This window comes from Lutra lutra, chromosome 8 (genome assembly GCF_902655055.1).
Source record: "Lutra lutra chromosome 8, mLutLut1.2, whole genome shotgun sequence".
Taxonomy (NCBI): domain Eukaryota; kingdom Metazoa; phylum Chordata; class Mammalia; order Carnivora; family Mustelidae; genus Lutra; species Lutra lutra.
The window spans coordinates 99,412,108-99,434,400 of NC_062285.1; the positions used below are offsets into that span (position 1 = coordinate 99,412,108).

At 35.0% G+C, this 22,293-nt stretch overlaps 1 protein-coding gene across 1 annotated transcript in view; it reads left to right on the forward strand.

Annotated features, from left to right (window-relative positions):
- The window catches only part of TRHDE (thyrotropin releasing hormone degrading enzyme), a 372,234-nt gene that overhangs the window by 204,607 nt on the left and 145,334 nt on the right, over positions 1–22,293 (forward strand). Inside the window, exon 6 of the mRNA XM_047743059.1 lies at positions 14,468–14,605. Within this exon, the coding sequence (XP_047599015.1) occupies positions 14,468–14,605 (138 nt within the window). The remainder of the gene's footprint in view (positions 1–14,467; positions 14,606–22,293) is intronic.

Genomic DNA, 22,293 nt, shown 5'->3' on the forward strand with positions numbered 1-22,293 from the left:
ATTAACAATTTTAGAAGTTTTATGTCACAAATGCATTTTTGAGGATGAAACTACAACTGAAGACAGTGCATTCATACTTTTATTTACACTTGTTCTTATTTATAAGAATCAAAATGTTGGCTTTACAATCGTTTGGGAAATGCAAGCTTTTGAAGAGCTTGTTATCAATGTGTGTTAAGTTTCAGAAAATGTAACTCTGCTTCATTTACTGTTTCTAATAGAAGACCAATTTTTATTAAGTACAATCTTTAGAAAGGGAAGAAAAAAATAAACATAATTCCTTAGTTTTCAAATATTTTCATTTATCCTTTTGTATGTTCAGGTGTGTATCTGGGAGGTTTTCTTAGTCACATTACCTCACATTTTCTCCTATGTGAATTTTTAAAATTTAAAACAAAGCTGCAAATGGAAATCTCCTGTATGTTCTTAAAGAATGAATTTTCTTTAAAGCAATCATTTTCCTCAGAAAAACACTGTTTCAGGTTTTGTATATTTTAAACTTAGAGATAAAAGATAAATGACATTCCCTTTGGAATAAAGTATTCCTTCTGAAGACCATGTTCAGGTTTGCATGGTGTCAAGGTGTTTCTACATTTCCAAAGGAATTTCAAAAACAACTGATCAATTGACAAGATTAGACACTTCCTAAGAAGAAAATCCTTCTGAACCTGGGGCTCAACAATAATGCAAGACCATCCTTTTTCATATCTAGAAATATTGCAAGGAAAATCGACCCATTCATTCCCCTTTCAAGTAAGAGCAGTTTGTAAGCAGAATACCTTCCACTTACTAAAACTTGTCAGACAGTGCTTGATAAACCAAAAAATTGATAATGTCAAAAATTTATACCAAAATGATGAAATGTTCTGTTAGACATCCTTGTTCACAAACACATTATTTATGATAGCAGATTACACCATTGTTAATCTGTATCTCTTACCACTGCTAGTAAAAATGTTTGTCTCCCTATAATATAGATTGCTCAATGTTTGATATCATTCATTTTAGCATATTAGATATGCTAAAAAAATTTTGTTTTGCAATGTATGACCAAAACTGAAGGTGGAGGACTAAGAGGACAACCAAAAGCTGATTTATTAATTTCCTAATTATTAATCATCCTTAACCAGGCAGCTATATGTTTTCAAAGACATTAGAACACAACTCATTTCTAAGCAAGGAGTGACTGTTTCAGTCCATAACACTTTATGGGACTCCCCCCACTTTTCATCAAGGTTACTTTCACTGTTGAAATGTTACCAGACAAGAATGTGAGAAATGCAAGTAGTGAGTTCAAGTGATATGAATTAAAAAAAAAAAAAAATGTAGAAGGCCATCTTGTGAAGATAAAGCCAAACAAAAACAAAAACAAAAACCCACAAAGGGTAATTAAGATAGTTTGAGGTTGTTGAAAATTTTGCCTCAGTTATACCTATAATACTTATTTTTGTTTTCTTAAGATTTTATTTATTTATTTGAGAGAGAGATATTGAGAGAGAGCATAAGCTGGGGAGTGGCATAAAGAGAGGGAGAGGAAGACTCCTGCTAATCAAGGAACCTAACGTGGGGCTTGATCCAGGACCCTGAAATTATGACCTGAGCCAAAGGCAGATGCTTAACCAACTGTGCCACCCAGGTGTCCCTACCATTAACACTTGTAATGACGAAGACTTAGGTTGCATTTACTGTGTAGCATTAAACATCATTAAACATCACCGTAAAATAGGGTAAGACATTCTGCTAGGTGTCTTGAGAGCAACAGGTATACTGTTACCATCTTTCCTAACAGTCTGAAGAGTGTGGTAATGAAGAGTGTGGTAATGGCTAAGTTCACCACTCAGTTCACCACTCAGGCAGTTCCCCTCAATTCCCCTCAATTCCAAAAAGATGATTTGTGGTAGAACATGTTTTGGCACTGAGCTCAATAACCTCTGTGAATCTACATTCACAAATGTAGGAAAGCCCCTTTATATGAAACTGGTTGTATCTTTGGGTTTTCACCTCACCCTCTGATTGATGAAATCGAATTCTTTATAATGATCGGTGTGCCGTCTTTTGTCATATTTCTGTTATATTTGTCTTAAAAAATTAAGATATGTGGGAATGCTTCCTTTGCCTACTTCAGATACACCTGTGCCCAGTTAATTCATTTAATCATTTTTTTCTCCTCTCCAGATATAGTCCAGTGATGCCTTTCTTGAGTGCTGTTAACGATGTACCAGCTCAATAGTTTTATGTAAACTACTTTGATGGATTGCTGCTATTTTTTTGCCATTACATTCAGTCATACAATTAATTTATTATCTTTATTAATTAAGTAAAAGAATTATCAAGCACTTAAAATGAGGCCTTTGTTTTGCTAATTTCTGTGGAATAAACCTCATGGTATTATAAGCTTGGAACTGCTCTGTATTAGTTTCTTGTGTATACTGTATTCTGTCTTTGGTGTAGTGGTTTCCATTAGTAGGTATGGATAGGTCCAGGATCTATCCTCTGTCAGAAGTGGCCTCTGTCAGAAGTAGCTTTGTTTATGGAATAGCTCAAAAACACAGTCCGTCACCTCCATCAGACTGCTCATGTTCATAGATACATTTGGAAAATAAAATTTAGCACAGTTAGGGACGCCTGGGTGGCTCAGTTGGTTAAGCAGCTGCCTTCGGCTCAGGTCATGATCCCAGCGTCCTGGGATCGAGTCCCACATCGGGCTCCTTGCTTGGCGGGGAGCCTGCTTCTCCCTCTGCCTCTGCCTGCCATTCTGTCTGCCTGTGCTCGCTCTCTCTCCCTCTCTCTCTCTGGCAAATAAATAAATAAAATCTTTAAAAAAAAAATTTAGCACAGTTAGTCTCAGAAGATTAGTCAAATAATGGAACAGTAGAACATTTAGCCACCAATGATCATGTTTATATCACATGGCTCAAACATGTTGTCTACTATTTAATCAAATTTATCTGGTTACAGTAGCCATTTCTTTTCCTGTAGATTTTGAGCGTCTTTCTGCTTAGTTAAGTTCTGCTTTTGAGTCCTGTTCTTTCTGTAAACTTCACAGATTTGCTTGGAAGGTAAGTACTTTATGCAGAAGACTTGTCATCTCTTGATTGTAGTGGTAGGGGTGGTAGTATGGTAGGATATTTTTATTTAAATATTCTTTATTTCCCAACTTGTCTGATTAAAGATAAGATTAAGTCAGTTGGTCCTTCAGAGCAGATTTGGCATGAATTACATTATCTTCCTAACTACCCACATGACTGGTCCAATTTGAAGAATCTTAAACATACTACACTATTGAAGATGACTAATTAAAAATAAAAGCTCTTTAAATAAAGCTTTTGCCTTGGTTTTGAGGCCATAAGGAGCTTTTCTTGGAATTTTTGGCTTCTTTTGAGAGCTCACAAACCATATCCCTTTCCAGGCCTGAAAATAATTTGGCTTCTCACCACAAAATAATATTTTTCCATTTGTTGCTAAGCATTTTGTTGGCATTTTTGGGCCTTTAATTGACAAAATATTTTCAGAGATCAATCTATATTGACTCATTTTTCACTATTTAACAAACATTTATTGGATACCGATTTTTTTTTTTTTTTGCTAGTTTCTCTGCCAGAGATGGGGAACACACTGATAAGTGTGAAAATCAAATCCTCACAGATCTCTTTTACCAGTTTAATTATTTTCATCAGAGTAATGTTACTTTACAGTTTCCTAGAACGAGGTTCAATTCCTTTTTTCTACCTATTCCATGGATTAAATTTTTGACCCTCGACGCTTCCTAATTGTGTGATCTTGTTTCTTCATCTTCAAAATATGTATGAAATATTCATGTTGTTTTTTATCATAGGATAGTTTCAAGAATCAAAAAAAATGTTTTTATGATCATTGTCACCAATATTATTGTTACTCTTATGTACTTAAGTGTAATGGTATTACCTTTAAGGTCCAAAAATTATCTTCCAGTGGAGAATATTCTGAATCACATATTAAAGATTAGTAATTACCAGAGGGGAGGTGAGTAAGGGGGTGTTGGGTGAAACAGGTGATGGGAATTAGGGAGTGCACCTGTGTGATGAGCAGGAAGTGATGTTTGGAAGTGTTCAATTACTAGGTTGTACCCCTGAAGCTTAAAAACAACTGTATGTTAACTGGAATTAACATAAAAGCTCTTAAGAAGGAAAAAAAAATAAAATGTGTAGAATCAGAATCAGAAACAAAACAAAACAAAACAAAAACAAAGCCAGCCACAGGGAAGCCTGCGAGTAGACACAGGCACACCTGTGTGCTAGTATGTTTGCAGTGAGTGATTTGCTTCACATCTGCATCATAACTTTTGTGGAAATTAGCCATACAATCTCAGCATTGGCCTCAATGGCTGAAGAAAGTGGCTGCACAACATTCTAGGCCAGATCAACATTTGCTACGATCAAGCAAAGATGATAAATCTGATTTTCCTGACTGTAACTAGACTCAAGAACAGAATCTCCATCTAAGTTCCCCTCAATCCCTCCTGAGTGTATTAAACAGACTCTTGATTTTGGCTGCATCTCAGTGCTAGGTCAGCCCTGCTATCTGAGGTAGCAGTGGGTCTGGGTCATGCCCATAACTAATCTCTCTGGTTCCACCAGAAGCAGTGGTTGATGTCCATTGGGTCTTAGTTGAGTTTGAGAATGGTTTCCAGTGGAGTGCATACAAACCGTTGCCCTATTATTGCTCCTAATTCTGGCCAACATGGTGCAGTGGCTAAGAGCATGGACTCTAGAACCCAACTGGCCAGGTTCAGTCCCCAGTTCTTAGGCAAACTTGAGCAAGCCAGTGAACTTCCTGTAAAATGGGGATCACAATAGTATCACTCATTATTAATAATAATGCCATAAAAATTAGTAAGAGAAAAGAAAGTGCCTTCACAAGATACTTTTGAGTACACTTATTCTATTTCTGAATGATTCTAGAATGCTAATATTTTAATATTTTTGCACTTTATAAATGAATTGCTAGTCCAGATTTTGCATTCTGAATGTTGAAAATTGTCTCTATTAATATTATAATCAATGTATAAATATTCTGGTAGCTTACTTTGAGAGCTGGGAATAAATATGGGACTTCCTTATGAATGATTAACTTTCTGGGCCATAAGTACCGTATATGTTTTGGAGTTGTTATGGGTTTAAATTTTCAAATTTGAAAAAAAAAATAATACTTTTTATTTTCATTGAAAATACAGACTTCTGTAATCTGGCAACAAATGTATGTGTTTTTTTTTTTTTTAAACTTTATTTATTTATTTATTTTAGAGAGAGAGCAGGAGGAGGGGCAGAGGGAGAGGGAGAGAGAATCTCAAGCAGACAGTGCTGAACATGGAGCCTGATGTGAGACTCAGTCTCATCGCCCTCAGATCATGACCTGAGCTGAAACCGAGAGTTGGATGCTTAACCGACTGAGCGCCCTAGAGCCCCAACGAATGTAAAGCTTTATTAGTCTAGGTTATTTGATGAATTGACCAGGTATAGCACTAAATATTGATATTAAAGTACAAAAAATGTTCTAATAAATTTCATTCATCCAGTTACTAAGAATTTTATTACAGATTAAGGTCATTTGAATTATTTTTGATTTCACAAATTAAAATAACATAAAATGAATTAGCCACTTGGTATCTATGTTAATAACTTCAGGGAGTTGATTAGCTTATCCTTGGAATTCTTTCAGACCAAATGGTATAAGAAAGTTTCTTTAAGAATTTAAACAGAAATTGATTTTGTTTAAGATGGTTAGTCAGAATGCATTGAAAAATATTCTGAATTATATTTTATCAGTTAAATACTGTAGTGCCTTCATTAGCTTATTACTAATGTGTCTGCAAAATATTAGTGAGTCCTTGTGATGGATGTGAGGAACAAGTGTGTGGTTATCAAAGAAGATTGGCAAATTTGATTTCATTGAAATGCCTTATCAGCCTGTCAAAAAAATTAAGCATAGAAATAGAGAAAAAGATTCTCACTGCCAGAGTCGAGATAGGATTATTGAAAAAGATGAAGAAGCTATTTTCTGTCAGAAGCTTAAAATCTCTGGAAAGGATCCTGAAGTGACATGTGGAAGAGCAGGAATTAGTTCCTGTTAACCAGCAAAGGACAGGAAGTAAATCTCCCTTACTAAACAATATGCTTCACCAGGTTAGAGACTTTCTTTTACCCTCATTTCTCAGCATTTAACCTGAAGTATAGCATCTATGAGGTGTTCAATAATAAAATTCCAGTCAAAAGTTAACAAAAAATTATGAAATGAAGGTCAATAGATCACTTATGAAAGATGATAACAGTTTCTGTACCTATATTAGGGACTCATTCATTGACTTAAAAAGGAGATTGAGATTTCAAATATATGCAGCCGCATTGGGTAAGTGTTTGAAGGAAAACTGAGGGAAAGGTGTTAAGAAACCCTAAAAAGTAAAGGGAAGCTAAATAATATGAACATTTTAAGAGGGTTATATGAAAGCATATGGCATATGGTTATTATTCACAGTAATTTTTTGGGCTGCTAGAATCAGAATGAGCTATGTAATTAGACAACCTGTTCGTAATTATTACTGTGATTGGCATTATTTGAAGCACATTCATGATTGTTCCATAAGACCCAGGATTATCATAATGAATGAAAACATGAGTGACTGATGATAACGTCTGCCCTATGAATACAATACTGCTATACTTTTCAGGTTCTGAGTAAGTCTGCAGAAGGTTCATAATTTAGTTGTATATAATGAAGTAATTTTGTGTTCCTTCTTAGTATTTTCCCTTAGCTGTGCCACATTTTAGATAATATGAGACATGACATATTCAACTTGTGTGTTACAAACAAAACAAGGCGGCTGAAGGATATAGTCATTGGAGATACAATTTAACCCACTTTCTCTGTGTTAGTCACGTTTGAGAATATAGCCGTTCATGGAAACCTGTACAGGGGGTTATTTGGGGTTATGAGAGGCTTACAAAGTCATCTGAGATAGGCTTCTAGAAATTTAATTGCTTTTTTAGTTTATGCATTGAATAAGGCATCTTAGAAGTTTGTGGCTTGGCAGGGGTTGAGATGTGGTTGATAGTTAAAAGAAAAAAGAACATATAGAACTCATTTTAGTTACTTACTGTAAAGCTTGTGTGAAATCCCAGAATAATGGGATATCACTAGAGATCTGCCTGGATTATTGTGTTTATATATCATTTTCTGTTAAAGGTTATGCAAACAAACATTGTAGTAAAATTTTCAGTACAGTGCTTGTTTCATTGTAGGCGTTAATGGTGATATTTTAAAAATTATTCTTCAATGGCTACTATATATGTGTGTTTACACAAGTTTGATTTTAATATAGATGGAGCGCTTTAACAAACTGCCCATGACAATGATTATTAACATCTAGGGCATGTGTATTTTAAACATGAGATTTTAAAATGCTAATTTTTAAGATACATTGCTATAGGGAAGCACTATTTATTTTCACTAGCTCTTTAGTTTTATTTCATCCATCCATATGATTTAGCTGTCTATAAAATGTTAACTAATCTGCTAAATAATGACATACTATTTCACAAGTGCATCTAGCTAACTTTCAACTGAATAAATTTTGAGATACTCTTGGGCATTTTAGAACTTTGTAAAAGTAGGACAACAATATAAAACTGCGGAGTAAAATTCTTTTAATATTTTAGGAAACTCGGAATCCAAACAATTTCTAATTTTTACAAGTATGGCACGGTGGTATTTGTTTACAAAGATAATAATTGCAAAGTTACAGAGATACCATATCAACATAAATAAAACCTGATTAATATTTTTCCTCCATATATTTGCTTCTCTTTTTTGAATTCTTGATTGTATTCCTCTGCTTTAACCTTTGCCATGGTTTGAATAAGTCACAAAGAACAAGACTGAAAAACCCGGACGATGCAAACAAAGCTCTATCACTTGTTCTAGTCTTGCGTAGAAAGGGGCTCAGATTAGTAATGCTTTATGCGGCATTTTGTTGAAGCTGTGAAATCTTAAAGATCTTTATCTCATGGTAGAATAGATTTCAGAGGAGTAAAACATAAATAACATATTATATCTTTTTTCTTTGTATTGACAGATCAATTGAGATTGAATGGACTCGGTCATAGACGCTGAAAGCATTTCTACCCATAACCTTCCCTCTATTCTCTACTCGCATAGTACTTTATTTATGCTACTAATGCTTCACCCATCAGATGGCACTAACAATTTGTACACGTACCTGTCTCCCTTATCATAATGGGAGTTGCTTGGGTCCTAGCTGTGTTTGTTTCCCCAGCTTCTAAAGGATGTCACATATACAAAGCAATCTGTAAACATGTATAGAATAAGACTGCATTGTTCAAATATTTAATGTCAGATATTCTTACTGATTTGATTCCATGGATTAGAAAAGTACCTTTATCTATATCCAACAGGACATTGTGAACATTAAATATTTCAATAAGACACTGCTTTAAACAAATGAAAATACTGAAAAAGGAAATACTTGTGTCTATTTGGCTATCTGTATATGTATCTACATACGTATCTATATAGGTCTTTGTCTGTATTTATGTCTAAATCTGCATTTTATTCATACATCTTAGAATTCCAAAATAAATATCTTACTGATCATCAGTGATCATCACAAAGTTGAACTATATTTTAGAGAAATAATTGTTACAGTGTCTTGTGAGCACCGAGATAATGTCCATACTGTGTGTTCTTTGCACAGGATTATGCAATTTTGTCCTGTTTGTTTCTGGTTGCTCCGCACCCTAGTCCACTTTCCACTGTTCATTCGTGATCTCTCTAAATGTAGGTCTGGTGATGTCACTTCTTAATTCTAGCTTCCTCCCTTGCCGTGGAGGATCCTTGATGATTCTGTTCTTGTCTATCTCTCTGTGATAATCATTTACCCCATTTTACTCCCGGCCGTCTGGCACACAAAACTTGGTAGTCTCCCAAACAAGCCATTAAATCTCACGACTTTTCTAAGATACCCCTGTCTGTTCCAAATGCCCTTTTCCGCTGTCTAGAAAACTCTGAAAACTCTAGAAAACTCTGTCTAGAAAACTCAAATCATCCTTAAAGATTCAACACTGTCTGTTCAGAGGCTGTTCCTGCCATCCCCCAGGCAGAACAAATCTCAGCCTTCTGTGCGGAGGCACACCGTCTCCTGAACCTACTCCCACTTTTACAGCATGTGGTTTTGTAATATTTGTTTTCATCGTTGTCTCTCCTTTTACAACTATAAAATCTTTGAAGGTCGAGTCCATGTCTTTGTATCTTTTTTATCCCCAGAACCAGGCATACTATCTGGGATATAGCAGGTGCTCAATAAATATTTGTAGAACAAATTCTCTTATTTAATCTTCACAACCACTTATGTTTACAAATGAAGGTGAAGTCTAAAAATACTGAGTAACTTGCTCAAGGTCACACAGCTCATGAATGGCAGATACTTTCCTTGGCGTGTAGGGCACTTTCATCAACTTCACAGGCGCCACGTGCCTGCCTTTTCTCCCAGGAATACCAAAGAGCCATTTGTGTTCACATCCATCCTCCTAGAAAATTGGGTCCTCGTGGCTGCTCTGATGTAACCCGCTGCTGCCCTGAGAATTGTTTTTTTCTGCTCTTTTCATGCCTATGAGCACCTCGCCACAACTTGAACTGGCTGAGGCTTGGCTGTCATCTTTGTCTGGTTTGATGTATCTGACTTTCTTTGATCTTGATTCAGATTAGTCTTTTTTTTTCTTTCTTTGCTGGTGATGGCGTCAAAGTGACTGCCTTGTATTGTTCTTCACTAAAACTGCTCAGACTTCCTGTAGAAACTTGGTGACACCCACCCCACCTTTCAGTAGTATCTCCTGTTTTCCTATGCGCATTCCTGCACCCCCAAGCCTATGGCTGACATGTCCAGGCAGAAGCCATTTTGAAGTGTTAAGGAAGGTAATTTGTCAAGTGTGTCTAAAGCTGCGGTAAGAATTCTTAATAACTCCCTTTACATGTATTACTAAACTCCAGTCTAGGAAATGTTAATACTGTAAGAAATAATAAAAAAGACTCGATTCTGAGATTTTATTTATATTTTTAAATGGACAACAATTTACTGCCCAAAGTTGTTTAGCTCATGCTCCTTGGAGAAGGGCCTTTCCTTTCGGGTGCTTGTAGCATGTTGCTTTGTAGATGTTTACTGTCACCTTCCAGCAACATGTCATACATAGAAGTGGTCTTCTTCAGTTTGCCCTCCAAAGCAAACTTTTTTCCACGACTCCCATTCCTTTCAGGAGCTTCCCCCCAACTCTTTAAAAAAATTCTGTCAAGTCATCTCTTAATACTTTCTCTCCATCATCCACTAAGAGGACCAGGGCATCAAGGTATCTGTGTTGGTGGATTTTTCATTCAAAATATCTCTCAGGTACAAGGGTCCTTCACCAGCACCTTGTTCTAATACATCATCGCCGCCTCCCCTCTGAGCACAACAGCCACTTTCTGCCACCCGTCTCTGCATACATCAAGCCTCCCTGTATACCACAGATAAGTTAATTTTCCTACGACATTACTTTTATTATGTCATTATGCCTGCTACTGCCTATTTATTAGGACCAGACTCTTCCACCTGGTAACTGAGGACTCACACAGAGGAGGTTTTTTTTCATGTTTTCTCTGCCTGGAGTTGTCCTTTTTAAAAAAGCTGCTTCCCCCATTCATCTAAGTAACCCTTCATCCTTCAACAACCCGCTTTAATGTCACTTCCCCTGTGAAGCCTTTTCTGAACTAATTAATCATTTCATCCTTTGTGTTTTATAACATCCATCATATTATAATACAGTTAGCTGTTTATCAGTCTTTCTCTTACGCTTTTGAGTTCTTTAAGGTTAGCATCTAAGTCTCTGTCATATATTTCCTCCCCAGACATAGCACAGTATCTGGCACAGAGGAGGAATTTAATACACATTGGTTAAATGAACGAATAAAAAAAAAATAAGGGAGCCTTTCTTTTTTTCTATGTGTTATTCTCAACTCCGAATTTATTCATACTTTCTTTACCTAGCTAAAAAGTCTTTTCACTATTCTCCAAAAATTCAAATATAATTTATTTTAAAAAATAGTTCAATACAAAATGATATATTCAGTATTATTTGAACAGTTTAAATGTAGACACAGATGCAACAACTCCAAGAAGGGTCTATGTTAGAGTGGTAGGATTTATTCTTACTATTAACATTAAACTTATTTAAACAAAGTTTAAAGTTCCACATTTACCTTATTGTGCTGCTTTTTGAAAGTGATAGAATAGCTTATCTTGGTGACCTTAAAATATGAACTAGAATAAAACTGTTAGATATGCACCATAAATATATTATTACACACACACACACACACACACACACACACAACTTTAAGCATCAGAACAAATTCTATTTCTTTCATTAAACTTTGTATAAATCTATTTTACAGATTTTTTTCCCCCTTCAGATTTCCTTTGGCATTTCTAGTGTATAAGAGAAAACCATTATTTTGTTCACTGTATCCAACTATTTTGTTTGATCTCTTACATCACATTAGAGCCAGGATTTCTTGAACTTTATTTTGAAACTTTCTCGGTCTCAGATTCACAGTAGGCAATTAATCAATACTTTGTAATTGTTGCTGTTACTATTATTGTAGTTGTGGAGGAAGGTGGGGGAGGGCTCCAGCAGGTGATGGACAAGCTAAGTTTTTTTTTTTTTTTTTAAATTTTATAGTGACACAGGTTTTTATAAAAAATTAGCAGCTTCCCTCCTGGAAACTCTTTGTAGTTTTGCTAAATTGGGTTTGCCTCTGGCTAGAATTTTCTTTTATTCTTCCTTAATTTAAAGTGTTCTCTCTTCTGAATTTTGTGAGTGTGCTTCTGCCAGGCTTTTCTTTTCTTTTTTTTTTCCTCTTCTCTTTTTATGCCTTTTTTTCCCCCTCAAATAAACAATGTCATTCTCTCCAAAAATGTAGAAAATGAATCTTTTGCTAATGACTCAACATTACTAAATTTAAGCAGTTTCTTGAAATTCTACTGATGAGGTAAAGGTTTGTTTTTGTTTTCCTTCAGAAGCATGAAGCAACATATCATGTATAACATATATTCTTAAACAAGAGAATTTCATTTTAAGACATTTACTTTTTCACTTTTGTAATTACTTAGCCATTCACTTTATAGCATTTAAAAATCATATTGTTAGCAAAACAAGATAATACATGCACTAAATTTTCATATTGATCAATATATACTTATTGGTGCTAAATATTAAAAATTAAGATTTGAATAAAATAGCATTTTAAGTTCAGTTTGCACTGTGGTTTCGATCAGATGTTTGAGTTACATAATGGAGTGGGCAGTCACTATTTAAAGAATTAAATATTATTTTTTCTTTGGAATGAAAACCACATCTTTAATTTGTATTTTGTATAAATAAAAGTGTTCATTGGTCAAGTTGAAGTATGATGATATATTCCAAGTTCCTACCCATTAAATTCAATACCAAATAGTTGTAATGTGCATTTTAAATTGAATGAGTAACAAGATTGCATACCTGCTTAATAAACATTAACATGTTTATTTTGGAAATACACGATTTTCTCTTATTCTCTCAATCTAAGCCATCTGTCTTTTTATTCTTAAAATTTTATTTTTTTAAAAGATTTTATTTATTTATTTGACAGACAGAGATCACAAGTAGGCAGAGAGGCAGGGAGAGAGGGGGAAGCAGGCTCCCCACTGAGCAGGAAGCCCGATTCAGGGGCTCGATCCCAAGACCCTGAGATCATGACCTCAGCCAAAGGCCGAGGCTTTAACCCACTGAGCCACCCAGGTGACCCTATTAAAATGTTAAATCCCAAGGTCCAATCTCACTCTCCTTAATTTGTCTTGAATTTGGAACTTAATTTGAGAAGAAATACAGTATTAGTTTATGTCATATTTGTCAATTTGTTGTAAGTTTGAACTTCTCATCATGGGCTCTTAGGGTCTGAAGCAGACTTCTGGGACCAGTTCAATCCCAGTTCAGTGGGACCATTGGTGTGAGACTCTCAGACCAAAAAAGGACTGAAGAAATTAGATCTGTAGTCCACAGAGTATAAAAATATGCTATTAGAAATAAACATGATAGTATACAGTTGGCTGGAGAACTAATTAAATTATTGATTAAACATACTAAATCATTGAACAAATGGTGATGAAGTAAGATGCCTCTTTAAAGCCAGATTTAAAGAACACACATATATAATGGCTAGTTAACTATTCCTTTTTTAGCATATTTATTCTCCATTTCCATTTTTGTAAAAATCCAGGATTGGTGTACTCCCAGCTTGAAATTACAACTCACTCAGAAATAACACGCTGTTTATCTGCTGGCTCAGAACTAGAAGGCTCCAGGAGTGAGCTCAAAATTAGCTATAGCAATTTAAGTGTTGCAGTCTTTAATCTCGGTAATGATACTCCTCCAGTCTGAACTACCTAGGGGCTATTTAGCCCTCCTTATCTCCTGCAACTTCTTTTCTCTCTCCCTCCTCCCTCAACGAAGGCGGGAGGCCAGAGGACTAAGAGCTGCTAGCATTTTTGTTAACAAAACCCTAGCTGTTTCTTTAAAGCAGGCTTCTTAAAACAACAGAGAAGTGCTTTTTCTTTACAGTTTATTTCTAACCTAACAAATCAGCTTTTATCAGAGCAAATACAAAGGTCTGAACATCACACAGAATAGACATCTGATGATTTCCTTTGTTTTCACAACTTTATGAGAATGGGTCATTAATACCTGTTGAGCTCTACTTCATGTTCGTTATCCTGAAGTCACAAATATATCCACAGATATTACAGTTTTATGTCAATTTGCCTTTTGCTATTTGTTGGGGTCTCTTGAGGATCTTTAAGAAGATAAATGGTGTGTGTGTGTGTGTGTGTGTGTGTGTGTGTGTGTGTACTAGAGAGAAAATGAGGTGGGGGGAGGACAGAGGAAAAGTGGATTAGCGAGAGAGAAAGAATGAGCTGTTGAAATGGTACTACCCGTAAATGGTATAAATAGCAAAATGGCACTGGAACCCAGAAATTTAGTTCTTATTCCTCTATTGAACTTAATGAAAAAGGTTATTTGGGACTGGAACTGTGGGCTGGATCCTGTAGAACACACAAACAAGCTTAGTCTGTTTCACATATGTGCCCACTGTCTGAATTTGCTCTAACCGCTGTTAAAGCACCGTCCACTGTTTTAAAATCTATTTAAGGCCCATTGTAGCCCACTGATTTTGTTTCGTGTTGCACTCAAATCAACCACCTTCATTTCAGAGTAACATAGAGGCATTTTATTTACTGGGCTCTCCTTGGGACTTCAGTCTCCACTGACGAGCATCGTCAATGAAGTAACACGCATTCTGTCATAACCACGAACCACCTATGATAATTGCCCCGTCTACTGTATTGCAGGAAAAACAGAGGTTTTTGACGGATGTTCTGCATGAAGTGATGCTGCTTGATGGCTTGGCCAGTTCCCACCCAGTATCACAGGAAGTGCTGCGGGCCACGGACATTGACCGGGTGTTTGACTGGATCGCCTATAAAAAGGTGGGAATAGATAAGACCCAAACGCCAATTGGATATTTCACTATCCCGGGGTGGCCCAGCTATTTCTTGCGAGATATATTCTCTCCGTCCTGGCTGATAGAAATGGACTGAGTTAGAAAATATAGAGTCACAAGGTTCATGTCATTTTATGAGTTAGGGCTTTGCTTTATAAATCAGCAAGATGGAGATGAATGTTTGCCAAATAATGCATAGAAATGTTGGAAGTATTAATGAATAAATGTTTGGAGCCTTGATATGAAATTGCTGTACAAATGGTGTTGTGTCAATGTCAGTTTTTATTATTATTAATAAGAGAGCTGACCTAAACAGTGACAGATTATTTGTCATCAATGCCCCTTAAATACTTAACTTGTTTTGCTTGGCTGGTACAAGTGGGTGTAGGCAGTGACATATGTATTTTATAAATATTATTATTTAAGGGACATTTAGGAGATTAAACATCTTTCTTGGATAATAATCATGATAAGTGAAATTTTAAAGACTAGACTTTGAATGACAAAGATTTTGGACCAATGACTAGACACAGAAATAAGGCCCACTCTGCACTTTTTCCCATTGTTACGTGGATTAAGATTTTTCCCGTCTCTATCCCTTAGTTGTTCTCATTTAACATAAATATGTATATCTTTTTGTTTAACACTTACAGCTACTTGGGAATTGTGAAAATAGTGTTAAAGTCTCGTTCAACTTTGGCATAGATCGAATTGCATTTACTGGGATTTCCATTTACTTTATTGATTTAAGTTTTTAATTGATTAAATTAATGTTTTAAGTTTTTAAGAACTGTTGCTAACATTTTTCCTGATATATCCCTATTTACAACTAGAGGTGAAATAAGGTACACTAATTTAGATTTTGGTTTTGTACTCATGAAATGACTATCTCAATGACTATGAGTTAATATTATATGTTATAATATGTAAAGATACAAATTGTGTTAGAAAATATCTTTTCAAGTCATGGATCTTGGCATTGGCTATAAAAGGTTTTCTGATGTTTTGGAAAAATAAGTGGAAGTATAGAATCATATTTAAAATATATGTTACTATATTTATGTAAAATATCAAAATTTAAAATATATATTTTTTATATATGAGGTTTTTTTTACTATATATTTTTAAAACTCTTTGTTTGAATTTGGTGTAGTTAGTACATACTTCTATTAGTTTTGGGGGTAGAATTTAATGACTCATTAGTTGCATATAACCCTCAGCACTTATTACATCAAATGCCCTCCTTAATGCCCATCACCAATTACCTCTTCCCCCAACCACCTCCCCTCCAGCAACCCTCAGTTTGTTTTCAGTGTCTCTTATGGTTTGCCTCCTTCTCTATTTTCATGTTATTTTTCCTTCCCTTTCCCTATGTTCATCTGTTTTGTTTCTTAAATTCCACATATGAGTAAAATAGCATGGTAAGTGTCTTTCTCTGACTTATTTCACTTAACAGAATATTCTCTAGTTTCATCCACGTGATTGCAAATGACAAGATTTCATACTTTTTGATGGCTGAGTAATATTCCATTGTATTTATATATCACATCTTCTTTATCCACTCATCAGTCGATAGACATCTGGGCTCTATTGCATATTTTGGCTATTATTGATAGTGCTGCTATCAACATTGTGGTGGGGTGCCCCTTCAAATTACTATGTTTGTATCCTTTGGATAAATATCCAGTAGTGCAATTCAAGCATGGGGCTTGAACCCACAATTGCAAGATCAAGAGTCACTTGCATGCTCTACTGACTGAGCCAGCAAGGTACCCCCATCTCTTGCGTTTTTGTTAGTAGCCATTCTCTAACAGTTATGTAGTAATGTCTCATTGTGGGTTTGGTATGCATTTCCCTGATGATTAGTGATGCTGAGCACATTTTTATTTGATCAATTTTCTGTCTTCTTTGGAAAAAAATGTCTTGTCACATCCTTTGCCCATTTTTTTTTTCCTTTGTCCATTTTTAATTAGATTATTTGTGGGGTTTTTTGCCTATTGATTTGTGTGAGTTCTTTATACATTTTGTATATATTGCTCCCTTATGCAATATATATTTTGTGAATATTTTCTCCCATTTTGCAGGTTGCCTTTTCAATTTATTGGTTCTTTCTTTGCTGTGCCAAAGCTTTTAGTTTGATGTAGTCTCATTTGTTTATTTTGCTTTTGTTGCCTGGGCTTTTGTTGTCTTATCTAGGAATTCACTGCCAAGACTAAAGTCAAGGATCTTTTCCCTTATGTTTTCCTTTAGGAGTTTTATGGTTTCAGGTCTTACATTGAAATATTTGATCCATTTTTAGTTAATTTTTGTGAATGGTGTAAGATAAGGGTTCAGTTTCATTCTTTGGCATACGGATATCCACTTTTCTCAAGACCATTTGTTGAAGAGACATCTCATTGTGTGTTCTTACTGCTCTTGTCACAAATTAGTTGACCACAAATGCTTGGATTTATATCTGGACTCTCTGTTCTTTCTGCTCTACTGGTTCTTTGTAACCAGTTTTTCTTTCTGGTTTGTTCTTGTCTTGCCAGTACCATACTGTTTTGATCACTATAGCTTTGTAAGGTATTTTGTTTCAGGAAGAGAGATACCTCCAGCTTTGTTCTTTTTTTCGCAGAGTTGTTTTGGCTATTTGAGGTCTTTAGGATATGGAGATCTCTCTCTCTCACTCTCTCTCTCTAAATATATACTCTTGATATATAGAAATATAGATATTTGAAAAAAGCCATTGGAATTTTGATAGGGATTGTATCGAATCTTTAGATCGCTTTGGTTGGTATAGAGATTTTCACAGTATTAATTCTTCCAATCCAAGATCATAAGATATCTTTGCATTTATTTGTGTCTTTGTCAGTCTCTTTCATAAATGTCTTATGGTCTCAGTGTAGAAGTCTTTCACCTCCTTGGTTAAATGTATTGCTAAGTATTATTTGCCTTTGTTGCTATTGTAAATGGGATTGATTTTTAAATTTCTCTTTTAGATAGTTCATTGTTAGTGTATAGAAACACGATTGATTTCTGTATGTTGAATTTGTATCTTGTAATTTTACTGAATTAATGTATTAGTTGCACTTTTGGTGGAGTCTTTAGGGTTTTCTATATCATCTACACAAAGAGATAATTTTACTTCTTCCTTTTTGACTTGGATACATTTTATTTCTTTTGCCTGGTTGGTTTGGCTAGGATATCCAGTACTGTGTTGAATAGAAATGATGAGAGTGGGCATCCTTGTCATTCCTTATCTTAGAGGAAAGGATTTTAACTTTGACCACTTTGTATGATGTTAGCTATGGGCTTGTCTTCATATCTATGTATCTTTAAGTACCACTGTATGCTTTAAGTACCACTAAAATACTGTCCTTCCTGTGTGTTTTCAAGTGATGATAGATCTACTGGATTTTTCAAAGAAGATTTTACAAGAAAGAAATTTTAACAGCTATACTGAGATATAATTAAAATACAGTAAATTGTACATGTTTAAAAGGTACAGTTTGATATAGTCTGACAAATGTATACACAGTGAAAACATCACCCTGATCCAGTTAATGAGCATATCTATCAAATATTTTCTCATGCATCTTTTTAATCACTTTCCCATTATTACTGTTTCCTCCATTGATCAACTTTGTCACTATCAATTAAATGCACTTTCTAGATTTTATATAAATGAAATCATACACATGTACTCATTTTTGTCTGCTCTCTTTCACTCAATGATTCTGAGATACATTCATTTTGTAGAATATATGGATATAATACAATTTCTGCATTCTCCTGGATATTTGGGTTGTTTCTAGTTTTTATCTGTTTCAAATAAAGCTGCTATGAACATTTGTATGCAGCTCTTTGTATGTATATTTGCTTTTATTTCTCTTGGGTAAATACCTGGAAGTGGAATGTCCAGATGATATGATAGGTATGTTCAATGTTTTAAGACTGATGATCTGTTTTTCACTGTAATTGTACCATTGTACCATGGTATATTCCTGCTGAACCTGTATCAAAGTTCTACTTTCTCCACATCTTCACCAGCATAAACATGTTATAATCAGTTCTCTTAATTTTAGATATTTAAAAATATATAATATATGATATAATATAATAAAATATATAATATATAAATTATAAATAAACACATTTTATTTATTTGAGAGAGAGAGAGAGAGAAAGAGAGCATGAGCCAGGGGTTCGAGGGGCAAGAGAAGCAGACTCCTTGCTGAACAGGGACCCCAGCATGGTGCTCAATACTGCGACCCCAAGATCATGACCTTAGCTGAAGGCAGACGCTTAAATGACTGAGCCACCCAGGCACCCCTAATTTTAGATATTGTAATGGTATCTCACTGTAGTTTTATGTTACATTTCCATAACAACTAATGATACTGACCAGTTTTTTCACTTGCATATTTTCCCTCATGTATCTACATTACAGAAGAGTCAGTTCAAATCCTTAGCCCATTTGTTTTTAATTTGATTGTTTTACTACTGAGCTTCTTTAAAAAAAAAGGTTTTATTTATTTATTTAAGAGAGTGTGAGCAGGGGGAGAAGCAGAGGGAGAGGGACAAGCAGACTCTGTGCTGAGTGTGGTGCCCACTGTGGGGCTCAGTCTCAAAACACTGATATCATGACCTAAGCCAAAATCAAGAGTTGGACGCTTGACACACAGATTCTTCATATACTCTGAATACAGAATCTTTATCAGATATATGATATGCAAGTAATATTTTCCCCAGTTTGTGACCTGACCCTTATTTTTATAATAGTGAATTATTTCATAATTTAGAAATTTTGCATCTATGTTGAGGGATATCAGTCTGTAGTTTTGTTTTCTTATAACATCTTTTTCTGGTTTTGTTATCACTATAATGCTAGCCTCACAGAAACTATTACTTTTTTTTTTTTATTCAGTTTTCTGGAAGAATTTATGTACAATTTATGTTCTCTTATTGTTGTTGTTAAATATGTGGTAGTATTTACCAGTATAGCAATTTAACCAATACAGCCTGGAATTCCTTCCTGGGAAGATTTTTAACTAGTAACTTAATTTTGAAAATATTAGCAGGTTATTCAGGTTATTTAAGCTTCTTGAGTAAGCTTTGTAGTTTGAATCTTTTTTAGGATTTGGCTCATTTCATCTAAGAAGTTTAATTTGTTGGCATCAAGTTGTACGTGATATTCTCATATCAGTTTAATAACCACAGAATCTCTAATAATGTCACCTCTTTAACTCCAGATATTGTTAATTTTTGTCTTGTCTTTATGTAGCTAGAAGTTTATACACTTTATTTTCTGAACTCAGGCCTTTGATTTAATTAATTCTTATTCTTCCTTTCTTTTTAAAAAATATTTTATTTCTTTATTTGAGAGGAAGAGAGAGAGAGAATGAGAAGAGAGAGGTCAGAGGGAGAAGCAGACTCCCTGCTGAGCAGGGAGCCTGATGTGGGACTTGACCCCAGGACTCCAGGATCATGACCTGAGCCAAAGGCAGTTGCTTAAGCAACTGAGCCACCCGGGCGCCCTTACTCTTACTTTCTATGTCATAGATTTCCTCTCTAATCGTTACTATTTTCTTCTTTTTTACTTTGGATTTAACTTACTCTTTTTTATGGTTTCTTTAGGTGTAAATTCAGGTCATTATTTGGAGACATTTCTTTTAGTTCAGATGTTTATTCCATAAATTTTCTGTTAAGTGTACTGCCTAAAGTATGCCTCAGATTTTGATACTTTGAGGTTTCATTTTCATTCACTTTAGGATAGTTTCTAAATTCTCTATTTGATTTATTAGTTGCCCCATGCATTATTTAACTTGTGTTATTTAGTTTATGAATATTTGAAGATTTTCCAGAATTTTTTTTTCTGTTATTTATCTCTTATTTAATTCTGTTGTGGTCAGTTAAACATATTCTGTATGACTTGAATTTTCTTAGAGTTGAGGCTTGTTTTATGGCCTAGAATTTGATGTCTGCTAGTAAACGTACCATATGCTCTTCAAAAGAATGTGTATTCCACTGTCGTTGGCTGGAATATTTTATGAATCTCAAGTAGGTCAAAATGGTTGATAGAGTTGTTCAAGTTTTTTTATATCCTTACTGATTTTCTGTCTACTTATTCATCATGCTTTCTTGATGAGCCCTCATTGTTTGAATTCACTCACATTATACCGAATCAAACATCTAAAAATTTAGTGAAAAATAGTGGCTCAGGTACTGTTGGACTATCTGAAAAATAATCTTCAAATGTAAATTTGGAAAAATAAATATTAGAGCAATTTGACTGAATTATCAGGGACTTTATTTTGAGAATCTCTGTATCAGGCCTTGATGTACACCTTGTACCTTAGTCTAGGTCTCTGTTTGGCTTCTCTCAGGCTCTTCCTATTAGATAAGTTAGTTTGTAGATAATATGCAATAACCAGTTTAACTTTGTAGGTACCATGGGTAAACCATGTCATTCTGGGATGTATGACAGTTGATATAGATAATTGTACAGGTATAAGTAAGATCAACAGTTAATGTTTGTTGCGTGCTTCTTGGTGCCAGGCACTGTGCCAAACTTTACATTTATTAACTCATTGAATTCTCATAATCCCCTTATTTTATGGTAATTTAAATGATTCTCTTTTTAAAGATGAGGACATTGGGTCTAACAATAATATGTTTCCCAGGAACTTAAGTTCCAGAACCATTGTTCTTAAACACTACCATATTTTATCAACCAGTGTGGCTGGAGCATTCATTCAGAATAATTTGATAAGCTTCTGCTCCTATTCCACGGACTGTGTGCTAAGTAAAAGGATATAACAATAAGGCACAAAGGAGAGAAAGCATATAAGTAAGTCAATGCAATAACTGAGTATTAGTAGCAACATATCCATTTTAAATGTGGACACCTAACTCAAACCATCTTAAGCAATAAAAAGGAATTTGCTGACTGAATAATTGATAAATCTGAGATGTAGTAGTAGTTTTAGTAATGGTTGACTCCAGATATGTTAACAATATCATCAGAAATCTATCTTTTATCAGCTTCTTAGCTCTTTTTCTCTATCTAGATTATTCTTAGGTGATCCCAAAGAAATTAGGCTGGTAGAATCTTCAACTTTGTGATCCTAATGAGCTCAGAGAAAGAGCAAACTTCCTTTATCACAACAGAATCTCCCATCCAAGTACTAACCAGGCCCGACCCTGCTTAGCTTCCGAGATCAGACGAGATCAGGCGTGTTCAGGGTGGTATGGCCATAGACATCACAACAGAATCTATAACTGTTTCCACAAAGGGCTATGATCACTACTGGCCAATCCCTGTGTCCAAAGGATGAACAATTCCTACAGATATTCTGACTAGCTAGTATGGGTCATGAGCTCATCCTCCGGCATAAGAGATAAATCACATAATTAATAGGCCCTTGGGATCACCTGAAGGAGGGTTTCCAAAAAAAAGGAAAAAAAAGATAGTTAGAAAAAGTAATGGATGTCAACCTCAGAATTTTAGGTGTTATGATAAAAATATGTACAATGTATAGCTGCCAGGGAAAGGGGGAGCAGAGTGACAAAAAGACAAAGGAGGGCCATTCTATCGAGGAGGTTTAGAAAAGGAAGACCCTGTTGCTCCTTTATGGAGTGGAACATCAAATTCAACATGGTTATAGAACAGCGAGTGTTTGGGGCAATAGG